The sequence below is a fragment of the Electrona antarctica genome, assembly GCF_951216825.1.
Source record: "Electrona antarctica genome assembly, chromosome: 6".
NCBI classification, from domain to species: domain Eukaryota; kingdom Metazoa; phylum Chordata; class Actinopteri; order Myctophiformes; family Myctophidae; genus Electrona; species Electrona antarctica.
In genome coordinates, this window is record NC_136811.1 from 44,476,948 (window position 1) to 44,491,547 (window position 14,600).

The 14,600-nt window shown below is 42.4% G+C and overlaps 2 protein-coding genes across 2 annotated transcripts; one reads left to right on the forward strand and one right to left on the reverse strand.

Moving 5' to 3' along the window:
• Nucleotides 1-1,007: 1,007 nt before the first annotated feature.
• On the reverse strand, nucleotides 1,008-10,164 carry ebag9 (estrogen receptor binding site associated antigen 9). The gene is made up of 7 exons (XM_079502650.1): nucleotides 9,777-10,164; nucleotides 9,215-9,309; nucleotides 7,333-7,408; nucleotides 6,927-7,085; nucleotides 6,355-6,462; nucleotides 3,091-3,182; nucleotides 1,008-2,806 (listed from the first exon to the last, which is right to left on the reverse strand). Exons 1-7 carry the CDS (start codon nucleotides 9,777-9,779, stop codon nucleotides 2,689-2,691), a joined length of 651 nt encoding a protein of 216 aa, XP_079358776.1. The 5' UTR covers nucleotides 9,780-10,164; the 3' UTR covers nucleotides 1,008-2,688.
• A 708-nt stretch (nucleotides 10,165-10,872) lies between these two features.
• pmvk (phosphomevalonate kinase) lies at nucleotides 10,873-14,029 on the forward strand. The gene is made up of 5 exons (XM_079503380.1): nucleotides 10,873-11,039; nucleotides 11,180-11,243; nucleotides 11,898-12,050; nucleotides 12,313-12,442; nucleotides 12,824-14,029. The coding sequence occupies exons 1-5, from the start codon at nucleotides 10,948-10,950 to the stop codon at nucleotides 12,997-12,999; spliced, it is 615 nt and encodes a 204-aa protein (XP_079359506.1). The 5' UTR covers nucleotides 10,873-10,947; the 3' UTR covers nucleotides 13,000-14,029.
• The last annotated feature ends 571 nt before the right edge of the window (nucleotides 14,030-14,600 follow it).

Here is a 14,600-nt window from a genome sequence, read left to right on the forward strand (position 1 = left end):
GCTATGGTGATGACAATGTTGGTGTTAGAAATAATCTACTTTACTAAGAACACTGATGCTTTAAAATGGATTTACTGAGAACACCCTGGTGCTTTAAAATGGATTTCCAGACCCTGAGACCAATAAAAACGGGTTCACTGCTAGAGCAGCGTCTTAAGCAATCATCCACTTGGTGTGGAAAAAATGGATCACTATTGACCATATATTCAAATGGTGACCATGTTCTTTTGCCATCGAGAGGATGGAGGGGCATGACAAAAGTGTGAATATGGTCAATTACTAGGAACCTTTTGGTACACAACAGACTCCAATTTATCTCTGCCATATGGTGGTCTGTCATCAGTTGCATAATCATGACCTCTCAGTTCATGATAGTGATGACAGACTAATGAATCATCCCACATGCTGTAATCTCTGAGGCCCTGGTCTGTTAGTGAGCAGTACAAAGTAGATTGAGAGGCAGGGCCAATGATGGTCTTAAAAGAAAATTGAAACCAGCTGACAATACACCAGTAGGCCTATTTCTAATGTGTAAGTTGTAGGCTATGTCACTGTCGGTGAATAAGAAAATGTAGGTCTCCGTTCCAAAAACCTGATAAGTGTTCAGCCTCTGAGGGTCTGTCAGGAAAGCATGCCTTGAAACGGGTGGTGGTGACAGTGGTGAGATTACAGTCACATGACTTACTAATTGTTCAGCAAAATGGGTGATGCCTATTAATAAATATATCCTTGTCTGTTATCTTGGGTTTTGTTTCTTCCAAATCATAACACGTAACCCCTATATACTTTGTCCTAATAGCTAAAATTGCTCACAAGCTTGTAGATCTAATTGAGCTATTTTTGACAATGACATGCCCAGAATAGGCCAGGGTTAATTTGGTTTATATGGAAATCAGGTCATGCATTTCATGAAACCACACAGGGATTAATAAGTTTCATCTTGCACCCCGACACAAAACCTAAATTATGCTTAATCTTTGTCCATCACTGCGACAGCCGACAGATAGTAAAAGGGGATTCAATTTATTGTTGAAAATGAAATGTGCAGAATAAAAAACAATCCCTTTGATACAACAGAACGTGCACCTTTTACCATAATGCTAACTGATAACAGAAGGCAAAAGAGCATTTTCCAAACATCAGAAAAGAAAAATGAGGACAGTTGCCATAATTCCTGTGAGCCTCCCAGTTGATTCTTCAACCGATTCATGCATAAGTCTGTTATTTTACAGTGCATATTGTAAATTAAGATTCTTGAAATTTGGAATGAATCATTCAATAGATGAACTCCACTATATGTTCATACAAGTACTGTTATTGTATCATTCAGCAGACACTCAAAACACTGCATCATGTGAGTGATGGAACAAGTCCTGAAGACCCAGGACATACGGTAATATCCACCTAAAACACATTTTCCAAGTACAGGACTTTGTTTCCATGACAACTACAGCTCTCTGACTGGAAACACAACCATTCGGTGCGTAAAAGGCTGTTAAGTTGCATCACTTGAGCCGTTACCATAGTTATTTTCTTTTTTCCATGAGAAAGGGAGTAACACGTCATTTTCCATCCCTTTCCAACTTACAGATCCAAAGCTGTACTGCAAGCAGCTGACAGTACACAAAAGACTGTCTGTGCAGCAATACTAGTCATCATGTAAAAAAAAAAGAACAGATGAGAGGGTAAGCCTGATAAGTATAGTTTTACTGTATATTAAAAGGGAGGGTTAGGGCAAAATAGTAGATATTTTGATTCAACACCAAAGACACAGGACATGAGCCTGGCAGATCAGCAGCTATGCAGTTACCATAGGAACACATAGCTAACTATTATAAGGCTATAAATTACAGTCTCTCGAATCCCTTGAACTGTTATTTCAAGACCCTTCATTTCAATGCAGAATTCCAGTGTAATACAAGATACACAGTACAGGGAGGTACATGGAATATCAAACATACATCAATAAGGAAAATGTGACTTCAATAAAGAGAAATTAAATTATAAAAGCACAATGATCAAGCAAAAAAGGGATGTCACTGATATACAGTGAATTAAGCCTGATTTATACTTTGTCATACAATGGTGTCACACTCTGAAAATAGATATATACGGTCACACCATGTTGCAAGCTTGTAGAGCGGCTATTTTCACGCAAGCGACACCATCGTACAATAGAGTATAAATTAAACATTACACTCCTTTGTCTTTAAAGATTATAAATAAGACAAATCAAATAACTTGCACTCCCCATTAGAGTACTATAGGTACCAGTTTATTTACAATTGTTCCTGGAAAACCCCAAATAGAATTTGTGTAATTTATCTAATAGATGAAACCAGAAACTTAGTAGTTGTGTCTAATGCTGCTGTATCTTTGTTTTTTTGGTGCAAGATACATTTGCATTATACAAAATACTGAATCCCCTTTAGACCAGAATGACCTAAAGTCTTGATGTGGCAGACAGCTAGCTGTATGTCAAATTCACAAGTGCTTTCACATTGCTGTGGCAAAACAACAATGACTAAAATGGCTGCTAGGGGAAATCATTTGGTGTAAGATGACATTGGCTCATTGGATCACTAGTGGATCCTGGATTCCTGGTTGCTTTTGTGACAGCAGGGTCGAGTTAATGGTTGAATGTTTTTTCTTCCGTCCACAAGCTCAACATTGAGCATTATTAAAATGTTACGAGAGCTTAACAGCAATCTTTTGCTCCTTCTTCATCATCCTCTGGGCATCTTTCTCCATCTTCTTCCTCTGCTGCTCCATGGAACGCTTTTCTCGGTCTGCCAGCTTCCCTTGTCTGAAAAACAAACAGGATTGCAAGCAATGTCACCACAATGCACTAGAAGCTGTCAGCTTTGGAGTGTGTAGTGTCTATATTCTATTTACTTGCAACCACTGCCACCTGCTGGACATAACATTAACGTACAGACTCCAAATGCACAATACCAATAGAGTACTGTGAAATGTGAATATCTATTTGCCTCCTATCAAAACCCACAGCAACCTACAACAATAAAGTGTATTGTGTGTGTGTGTGGTGGACTATGAATAGGCCAGTGTGAACTCTTGACATGCCATTACCTGAGCACCTCCTCTGCCATCCAGGTTGCATCAGACTCATCCTCCCAGGCGTTGGCATCCTCCTGCCAGTTATCTAGTTCTCCCAACTCGGCCTGTTGAATAGTAAGGAACATGAGAATAATAACGCCACAGCCAGTATTCCAGTTAATTTACTAAACTAAAAGGTTTGCTTTTGTTGTACATTCTCAAATCTATGTCAGTGGCTGAAGTGGTAGAGCTCAGAATTTCCAATTATATACATTTTTAATTACATTTGGGGAAAAAATAGACAATTTAACATTGACGTGCCCACAATATTTAGGTGCCTGCTCTTCTGGTTACCTTTCCCTCTATTGCCGTTAAAATATCAATGTATTCATTAAAATAAGTCCTGGATCATTTTAAAACACTCCCAACGCGGATCGCGTATCAATACGTTATCAATTAATCAAACGTCGGGTGCGGATCACGTATCAATACGTTTCAATCACTTTTTTATAGCATACTTTCATTCATCTTTTTACCCACCCGGACAATGAAGAACCATCGCCCTATCATTGCTGCTTATTCCCGCTCACGTGATCAGAAAAAAAAACAAAAAAAAAAAACCCCCTCCCCTCCTGAAAACAGGAGGGCGGGCCGCTTTACGTGTAGAAGCCAGTGTAAGCGCCCATGCCGATGTGTGAAAACCTCGCCTCACCAGGCTTTCCACCTCGGCTCGGACATTTGCAACACACATGGACAGATGCATGTTTCCTTCTTCATACTGTAGCGACCAAACGATCCCCGAGCCTACAATACTACGAACTAACCACAGTATCGAGGGGCCCGCTACGACAAGACAGTGTTCCGTTGGTGGATCACGTATCGCCATGCAGAGCCGTCATAATCGGAGATCGCTCAGACGTGTGATTGTAACGCTTTTTTATTCATTATAATTGTAGTGATAAGACCGCAATGAACGCGTCGGGGACGTAATCGACCCGGGTGTAATGTATAACGAACTTTTCCGCGACCTAAACCGTGGTGTTGTCATCTGTGGAAGTCATTTTTTCCTTCTCGTCGACATCACAGCCGGGTGACGCTTTTTTCCCCCTCCATCGCCCCCAAGCTGCATGCCCATAGCCTGGCTTGGCCAGCCTCATAGCGGGGATTCACTGAAGATTCTTCCCCGGAGGAAACATCAGTGAACCCTCGCTATGAGTCTGGCCGTGCCAGGCTAGCATGCCCAGGCATGTTCCCCTACACTAGCTTGAAAAACAAAATCAGCGGATGACAACGCGTCTCACCGTTATACTATAGTTCTGAACCGAACGGTGGAATGGGACTTTTTATAGCCGTACGGATCAAGACTTTTGCTGCCCAATGTGCCCATGACCCCCCCCCCCCCCCCCCCCAATGTTACTGCGATCAAAACAATGAAAGCAGTGAGATAGATTAGGCGAGGCGGCAATCATCATCAAAAAGAAAGCATAGTTATGAAGGTTTATAGTCAGACATTGACAGGCAGATATAACAATAAACACAATAAATATGCTATACATCCTATACATCGAATGAAAGCCCTGAATGTGTACTTTTACGAGGAAAAGAGTAAACATTGATCCCATGTACAGTTTGTCATAAATTGGATACTGGGTGGATGCACATTGCGCCCACCAGATATAACTGCAGAGAAGACATGGACCCGAACTCAATATTCACAAAATAAGGCCTATAGCGACATATAAATACTATATACCGTATGAAACAGAAGACTCTCTGCTTTCATAAGAAAAAAACTTCTACTGTAGTAATAATAAAAATCACACCCATGTGAAGTGAGTGGTGCAACTCTGACAGAGTTGCACCACTCAGTCCATGTCTTCTCTGAAGTTATCTGGTGGGCACAAGCTGCATTCAATAACCAATTACTGTCTAACTGTACATGGGATCAATGTTTACTCTTTTCCTCGTAAAAGTACACATTCAGGGCTTTCATTCGGTGTATAGGATGTATAGGATATTTATTGGGTTCAATTTTATATCTGCCTGTCAATGTCTCTGACTTTAAACCATCCATAACTCTGCTCGCTGTTCAAGATAACCACTTCCAGGCAAATGCAGGTGTTGCAAAAAGGTCAATATCTCCAGAATGGAACATGGTAAAATCAAAATGTATTTTTTTAATTGAAGTGGACAAGTTCAGCTTTCTTTTGATGTAGGCGTGTGATTCTCGCTATAAGAGAACATTTTACTGTGGGCCCCCGAACAAGGCCTTTGTGCAATGTTAAATGGCAGCAACATCCAAATAGGCCTGTTGAGATCTTCCAGCAATCAAAGTGTTAAAGCAAGCATTGGAGCTTGGTCTAATATCACTGCATAGATGTATTATGTCTGGAATCTCTCTGTGGAACCTGCATTTCCAGGACGGGTGAAAAAAAAAGAATGCCTCTGGTGATAAACCGGGAGGTGTCCTTTGGTTAGAAAATTTGATCACATCACCCCTATCCTGGCCACCCTACATTGGCTGCCTGTCTCATACAGAATCAATTTTAAAATACTTTTATTCACTTTCAAAGCTAGATCCGGACTTGCTCCATCTTACATTTCTGACCTACTCGACCCCTATGAGCCAGCTCGCGAGCTACGATCATCCGGCACGGCACTTCTCTCAATCAAATCAAAAAAACTGTAGGCGACCGGGCATTCGCTATCCGTGCACCGTCTCTCTGGAATGCCCTGCCCATAGAGATCAGGCTTGCCGAATCTGTGCCCCGTTTTAAATCACTCCTTAAGACTAATTTTTACAAAGCTGCATTCAACCCCTACCCTTGTGATTTTTTTATTGATTTCTTCTGTTGTGATTTTGTGCATTATTGACAATGTATTTTATTCTATGCCTCCTTGCTATGTCTTTATATACGTTTCTCTGTTAAAGCACTTTGTGACTGGTTCTTAAAAGGTGCTATACAAATAAAGCATTATTATTATTATTATTATAGACATAAGGTTGGTGAGGGGTGCGTTAAGACTACCGGATTAAGGTTGGTGAGGGGTGCGTTAAAACGACCGGATTAAGGTTGGTGAGGGGTGCGTTAAGGGTTGGGAGAGGTTTAAGGTTAGGTTTAGGTGTGCTGCCCCATGGGAGGTTAGGGTTAGGGTGAGGGTTATGACCACATATTTGCATACTGGGCCCTGATTGGTGCCCAACAACTGAGGGCAGCGAAATCCAATCCAATTAATTAATTGGAAATGACTAACAGTAGGCAAAGCTCAGTTGTCAGAAGGTAAAGTCTGACTCACAGAGGGTTGATTGAACTGCATCATGTCCTGTGTGGCCGCCAGTCGGCTGGAGAAACCTGCCGAGCCGTCAGGTACAAGGTAGTTAGGTTCCCGCTTCTTCAGCACAATCTGTAAAATGTACAACCAGAGAACAGGACAGGAAGTGTTGAGGGTAGGGAGGGACAGTCCAGTAAAGCAGATCTAGATCGGCTAATATTTTAAACTAAGCAGGTGGTTGGTCATAACATGACTCCATGACCTTATTTTGGTTTATCAGAAAATACAAGTACACTCATTATTACAGGTGGGGTGGGATCAAGTCAAGTAAAAATCACGATTCCTATTTTCTACAATTCTGAATCACTTTTAACGAAATTAATAAATTGGCTGCCGGTAATGTTGACTTGCCTGCCCAGCTTACGCAGTTCTGCAACAAGTAATGTAGGGCTGCAGCAAACGATTTTATGGCTGCAGCAAACGATTATTTTGATAATTGATTAATCCGCATTTTTTTTGTTTTAGGGCAGGCATGTTCTAACTAACAATAACGAAGACAATAAAGATAAAATACAATACGAAGACAGACATAATACCTTCTGTGTTTTCCTGATAGTGGGCGTCATGTCTTTGAAGTAGTCAGGTTCCCCTTCTTCCCCTTCTCCCTCAATGTTTCCATTGCCACCCTCAATCTTGATACTTGTTGGAGCGTCTTCATCCCAAGAGCTCCATTCCTCAATCTCCGGCTGTACAGACTAGCAACAACAATGTGTGGCATTAAAATTCGACAGGACCAACATCACTTTAACATCAACCATTTCCCTAAAATGGATACCCTTGAAAACAATGTAAACTGCCTGGTAGATTGAGTAAGTAAGATACGGTAGATTCAAATGTATACACACAATGGCCAGTGTCAGATTTCTCTCATAAAACTGGCACTGTGCCAAACTACAGTAGATTAGATGTGGGTGCAGTGGCCAGCTGATTAAGAATACTGACCTGTTTGGGTACAGAGAAATCCACAGTGGTTGGGAGGGTTATCTGATCACCACTGAGTTTACGTCCCCTTCCAGTCCTGTAAAAATACATAAAGAAGATATCATTCATGATCATTATAATGAAACCGTGGCATATACCAGTGTGTTTTAAACTCAGGATTTTGAGCTAAAATGGGTCCCTGTGTCCACAGTCCCTATTTTATTTGGTCACCAGTTGGAGATTATTTAGGATTATCAATTTCTAATTAACGAGAGCAACTACTACTGAAGATATTTTGCCTGAGTTACATAATTGCAAGTTAACTACACACAAGTTACACAACCCATTTTGCGTGAAGGTTGAAGGACAGCTCAGGCGCTCGGGTGGTGCGATGGTAAAAAGTCCCTGCCTACCACCACCGAGGTTGCGAGTTCGAAACCACCGTGGTGCATCCGGCTTTGTCGGGCATCTAGGTGAATACAATTGGCACGTGTATGGCGAAGAGAAGCAGGGCGGGGAGAGTGATATTGGTCATTGCACATACTCCTACATGGTAACACCCCTGGGGTGGCAATTGTCAGTAGGGCGTGTTTGGTGGGGGCTCCTCACTGGCAGTAGGATACAACACCAGTAGTGACAACTATGGATGGGTATCGTTAGGATTTTTATGAGTCCGATTCAGGTTCTGCGCATCGATTCCGGTTCCTAACAATGGTATAAAATAGCGTAAATAAGGTGGTTAAATGTTTATTTAACAAAATTATTTACTTTATTATTTTAAGCCTTGCTCAATTTAAGACGTGTAATGAATAGAGTAACATCCTCTCCAGTATTCAACAGTTAAGCCATTTGTGGATACATATATAGTGAGCTGCATCTATTCGGTAATTACCCAGTGATGTAAATAGGTTTTCAATGTAATGGGTCCCAGGCGGGACATTTTGAGTCCTACTTCAACTAAGTTATACAGTATTGCATGCATCACAGGATTCAGGACCCCCAGAGGGTGTCATGATTGCGTCCTCTCTCAATTTAGTGAGTAAAGATGCAGGCAATTTGCATCACTGTTTATCTGTACAAGTTTTCTGGTAACACACACACACACACACACACACACACACACACACACACACACACACACACACACACACACACACACACACACACACACACACACACACACACACACACACACACACACACACACACACACACACACACACACACACACACACCCCTTTCTGTGCAGCTGCAATGTTGGTGAGTTTAACGTAATTTAATACAATCAGATTGGATGTATGGGGTGTCATAGCCCCTCTCGGAACCCCCGTAAAGGTTAAACATTTGGATGTTTACCTTCCGGAGGGTCCCTTCTCAGTTGATGTTTCCGTTGTCTCCTATAGCAGATATATGCTTCTTTTGAAACATCTAACCCCAATCAAAAAAGCGCAGCACGGCTGCAACGGAGGTTATGTACAGATCCTATAGTGGGCTTACGCACTGGAGAGGGACCCTACGTTAAAGTCATACAAATGTCAGAAAACTTTAACGTAGGGTCCCGAGAGGTAACCTGACTCCGCCAGATGGGGCAGCAGAGAGTACACTGGGTTCCCCCCTCCTGCTCCCATCTGGGAACTCTCAGGCAGACTTGATGCCCGGCCACAAAACGGCCTGGCCAATCAGCAGCAGCTTCTAGCAGCTTCTAGCAGCAGCTTCTAGCTTCTAGCTGCTGCTGATTGGCCAGGCCGTTTGGTGTTGCAGCTCTAGATTCAAAATTGAATCTAGAGTTGCTTGTGGCTGTGGGAACTGGCATATACAACATTATAAGACATATAACATATAAACAACAAAAACACTGTTGCTGCTGATATGCTGATTTGTATGAACATTCTGACAAGCTTACCTGCATATCAATCTTTTGAAGAAGGAAAGCAAACTGGCTAGACATGTGCAGATCTTGAAAAGGCGGAATTGTGTGATGGCCATAATGAAATTAAACTGGTGAAGAGAAACATATTGACAGAATTTACATGGTTAGAAAGGCCATGCATTCCTTGGGTTAGTTCACTGTGTGTGTGTGTGTGTGTGTGTGTGTATATGTGTGTGTGTGTCAGTCACATGACATTGGGATGTTATGTTGTGCATCTTTATGTATTCTTCCAAGTTCATGTTCAAGTGTATGTCCTAGTTGTTAAGTGGTAACATTGCGTCATTAATACTTTACAGAAACAGACTAGACTACAATAGTTTAACCACTTATGTTCTCTGGATATCCGACTAAAGCAAATCTACAAGCTACAACGCGTTGAGATTGTAGATTAGCCATGATTTTCAGTCAACTTTCACACACACAAATGTTACACAGTTTACATTATTTTGAATTGCATGATAGAATCAGGAACGCTCGTTCATATTCGTGTGTGTTTAATACAAATCGTTGTTTTATCAACAGATGTGTAACTCACCATGCACGGTGTTCAGATCCAGGATGCAGAACAGAACAGATGGCTGGATGGCTTGGCTTTCAGACGCACACAGCGAAACGAAACGAGCAGCTCATCTATGTGGCTAACAGAGGCTTGCTAACTTAGCTTACAGGCAACCATCATCACGTCTGTTTTTCACAACACTCGTCATTTGAGGGCGCATCTGAGACGATTTAAGATTATTGCAAATGTGCCACGTTGCGAGCATAAAGCCGTACAGCTGCTAACTCCAATGCCATGTCATAATAAACGCCTCGAGCCTGAACCTGTCTGTCGTCGCTCGTTCACGGTCTCATGGCTGCCATCTTTAAACAGAGAGCGGAAACAGGAACCAGAGCAGACGTGGAAGAAACCGAGTGGAATAGTAAGAGAGTGGCGACACGCAAAGCGGGTGCCTATGGGTTATAGTTCCAAACATTGGAACTATCCCTTTGAGATAGAATGAGCACTTCCGCATTCCATTGTTACAACGGGATTCAACGCTAGTGTCGTCACTCTCTTACTAGATTACTCTGGGAAGAAGGAAAGGACATCTACGTCACTTTCTTGGTCCGACTGGCAGATTCGTCGCACGAGGTCAGGAGGAGCACCCACCATAGACAACAGAGTTCCCTTTTCTTTATTTGGAGTGCGCATCTAAAATGTGCACAAATACATTTTCTGCTTTTCGCAAATGTTTAAAATTAACATTGCGTCTATTGTGATATTGGTAAGCAAATGTCGTTTAATTTTCATTTCTAAGCCCTGTTTTAAACGTAACATGACCCCCATTATTTCACCCCGATGGTAGAGCCTAAAATGTGACGATGACGTGTCCATCTGGTGTTACCATAATCTTTAGATTAGATGTGCAGGCAGTCAGTGACGCATTCATTCATTGACACATTTTTACAGGTTAATATGCATAATAAACTTGTGCCGTTCCAATGCGGACAAGATGGCAAATTGTTCATGTGTACATTCATGATTCATTATGTATGTGCCCACATTAAGTAAAAATAACCAAGCATTTTTCTACCACCCGTTTATAGGTGTTGCATTACGGTAGTACCGGCATTGGCCTCAGTGGCGTGATTGTGAGGTAAACAACAACAGGCTGCTACAAAGACTAGAGGTTCATGTAGACAATTATTTTGTGGGGACTGACATAATGGAGACAGTAGAAGAACCAAAACTCATTCTGGTGTTCAGTGGGAAGCGAAAATCCGGGAAAGATTACGTGACTGATTTAATTCATAAACGGTAATAAGTTGACAGTACTGTGTGAGTTCAACACGCTGTCCATATAGTTCTGTTGTGTTTGTGTACATTCATTGATTTAGATGTTATGTGTCATTTAATTTAGTTTGTGTGCATTGATCGATGAACGGTGTCTCTTTCAGACTTGGTCCTGATGCATGCTGCATCCTGCGTCTTTCTGGTCCTTTGAAGCAGCAGTATGCACTGGTGAGTTGAATGGGTTTTCAAAAATGTTGCATGGTATGTCTGTTTGCTCGTGATTCAACATACTTTTTGATTGATTGAAATATTTATTAAGTTTGCAGACGTACAAATAGACACTTCTATATAGCCAAAGAACAGAACAGGAATTCGTCCTAAAGGAGGTAAAAAGGGGAAAGAAACCTATACAGTGAGGGGAAAAAGGGGTGGGGGGAGGGGATTCAGATTCTTGCACTGGTGAGTTGAAGGGGTTTTCAAAAATCATGCATGGTATGTCTGTTTGCTCATGATTCAACATACCGCAGCTGATACACCGTAACCGTATAGCTAGAAATATGAACCACCCACGCTCAACCAGAGCTAACTCAAACTCGCACGTCCCACCCTGGATAAAGGATTCTGAAATGGAATATATGAGTGTATTTAGGTGTGTGTGTGTGTGTGTGTATATAAATGATCATGTTTGTAACCTGTCAAATATAGAATACTGTACCCTGATATTTACCCACTTCTGCCATGAGATCAAATCCCATCACCTACCTACACTGTCTCCATGACTCCATCTCAACGTTCCTACTGTCTGTCTCTCCTCCTTTTTTATTTCATTGAAGTGAAATGTTTATGATGCTTAACATGTGGCCACTGTCTGATCATGTGTAGGAACACAGTCTAGACTTTGGGGAGCTACTGGGAGCAAGTGAGTATAAAGAGAAGTACAGAGCCGATATGATACAATGGGGAGAGAGACAGAGAGAAAAGGACCCTGGATTCTTCTGCAGACTGGCCACTAGAGGTGCCCAACAGCCTGTCTGGGTAACAGCACACACACACACACACACACACACACACACCACACACCACACACCACACACCACACACCACACACACACACACACACACACACACACACACACACACACACACACACACAAGAATTAAACATTTTACGTTATTATTCTCATCACTATCCAGTCCTCCTCCGTAGCAACAATGCATGTGATGCGTCAGGAGACGTTGTAACAGTTCCACAGCAGTTCTTACATTACACTGACTTCCATGACTCCATCCCTCCCAGATGATCAGCGATGCTCGGCGCCTGTCAGATGTGCAGTGGTTCTGGAGGGAGTACCCGAGTCAGACCCGCTGTGTCCGAGTGCACGCCTCACAAGAGACCAGGGCGGATCGTGGCTGGGTCTTCACTGCTGGTTTGTAGAATATCTGCAAAGTTACGTTTATACAAGAAGCCCTGTCATGGCCTAAGCACCTAAAATATACTTAGTTGGCTGGGTCCCCCATGGCTCTATACTAGGTCTGCTGGTACTAAATCTGACAAAAATAGCTGATTACGATGCGTTTTGAGCATCTAGATCAGCTAAGTTTCGTGAATGTTTTTCCCAGAATAGTTTAATGTTTAGTGTGGATTTAGTGTTTGGAGAGACTGCTATAATGCAAAGGCTGCATGTTTGACCTCCTAACAACCACTGCAATGCTGTGCGTTGTGAGCTTGTAGATCTGCTATTTTTGGCACAGGACATCGGTATGTTGTACAACTTAAGCATAAAGCTTTACATGTCCTTTTTCTGCAGGGATAGACGATGCGGAGTCTGAATGCGGCTTGGACAGCAACGTGGAATTTGATTGGACGATCAGGAATGAGGCTGATGCCCCGCCACTGAATGAGCAGCTTCAGTTAATTTTGTCTTTAGCTGAAACGGCAGCGGGACTGAAACAGAGCAACCATTTAATAACGAGTGAACACTGAGACATCATGTGGACCAGGAAGCATGCCGCTTGAAGAACGGCTCATCGTTGTTTTCTGTGAGAATGTTTTACAAACTTGTTGAGCAGAACAGTGCCATAGAAACGCATTTCAAATCTTCAGAAATGAGTGATGTGTTGTGCTGAATTTAAGAGGAATTACTTTTAATAAAAGTTAAATTATGTTAAAGTTAAATTATGTAGCTTGTATATGTGCATAATGTGCATTGTGGATAATATGCTGTTTTCCCTTCAACGCTTATTGGCTGTAATATTTCTGTGCAAGACAAATATTGGAACTCACAGACTCTAGTTAGATGGATGGGTGGATGGATGGACACACACACGTAAAATAGCATGCTCTTTTTGTCGGTATTGTTACTGATTACAGTACTGTTGACAGTGACACATTTATCTGCATTCTTTGACCGGTAGATGTCATTGCAGTGAATATGAATTGCGTTGCATGCCGATTGCCGATATAATGTTGTCAACAATATTGTAAGTGATTGCAATATTACACGCTGTTATACTGTAGGGGCATTGGATTTCTTTGCATCAATGTATTATTTTTATTTTTTTTATCCCACGATTTTGCAACCCATTTTCTCGCCCAGTGTCATATCTAATGCAATCCTGGGCACTACACTTCCTCTGCCAACCTGGGAGGGCAGTGGACTGACCTCATGCCCCCTTCTATGCATGAGGAATCCAAGCTGCTTCTTTTCACCTGACGGGGAAGTTTCCCCGGCCGGACGTAGCGCGCAGAAGGAACATGTTATTCTGACCAGTTCCCTTCCCCCATCAGGTGCCCCGGCTGGCCAGGGGGAGGTCGTTTTAGAGACCAGGATTACTGCATGTTTTTTGTGAGGGTACCTACCCTAGGGGACACGGGGAGAAAATGCAAACTCCACACAGAAAGGCCCTTTCGCCAACCCTGCCTCGGGTATAGGCACTGATGACTCAATGTATGTTTTTAAATGAATTATTAACATTAATGTATTAATTCATGTATATACATTTGAATATAACTGGTAATAAATATGTAGCCTACAGCACTAATTTCACAAACGGTTGTTACACAATTGATCCTGCCTTTCTTTTCTTTTTTGTGTAAAGCACTTTGAGCTGCATTTCATGTCATGAAAGGTGCTATAAAAATAAAGTTTTATTATTATAGATGTAAGCACAAGTGATAATACTTGCTGGGCATTTCTGCCTGACGCACCTCCGACGGTGCCATGGTGCTGGCTGCAGGGTCATCAGCCGGGAGCCACCCTTCACAGATGTTTCGCTCCTTTAATCCCGGAACATCTCTGGGTGGTGGAGCAGCGACAGGGACGTCTCCCTGCCGCCCCCTGCAGCCAGCGGAAGGATCCTTGTTCTCCCCACACTCTGTCCCCTGTGTTATTGCTTTTGTGGTTGTGGAATGAGTCCCAAGGGACTATGCATGGCAGGGACGTCCATCTCCCTGAGTCAGGCGTGGGCTGACCGCATACCACAGCATCTCAGGGTGGTGGAATATAGTAGCAGGAAAGGTTCCCTACTGCCCCCTGTCTAAGCTCCTTGTTTTCCCCACGATTTGTCATTTCTCCTGAGCCACAA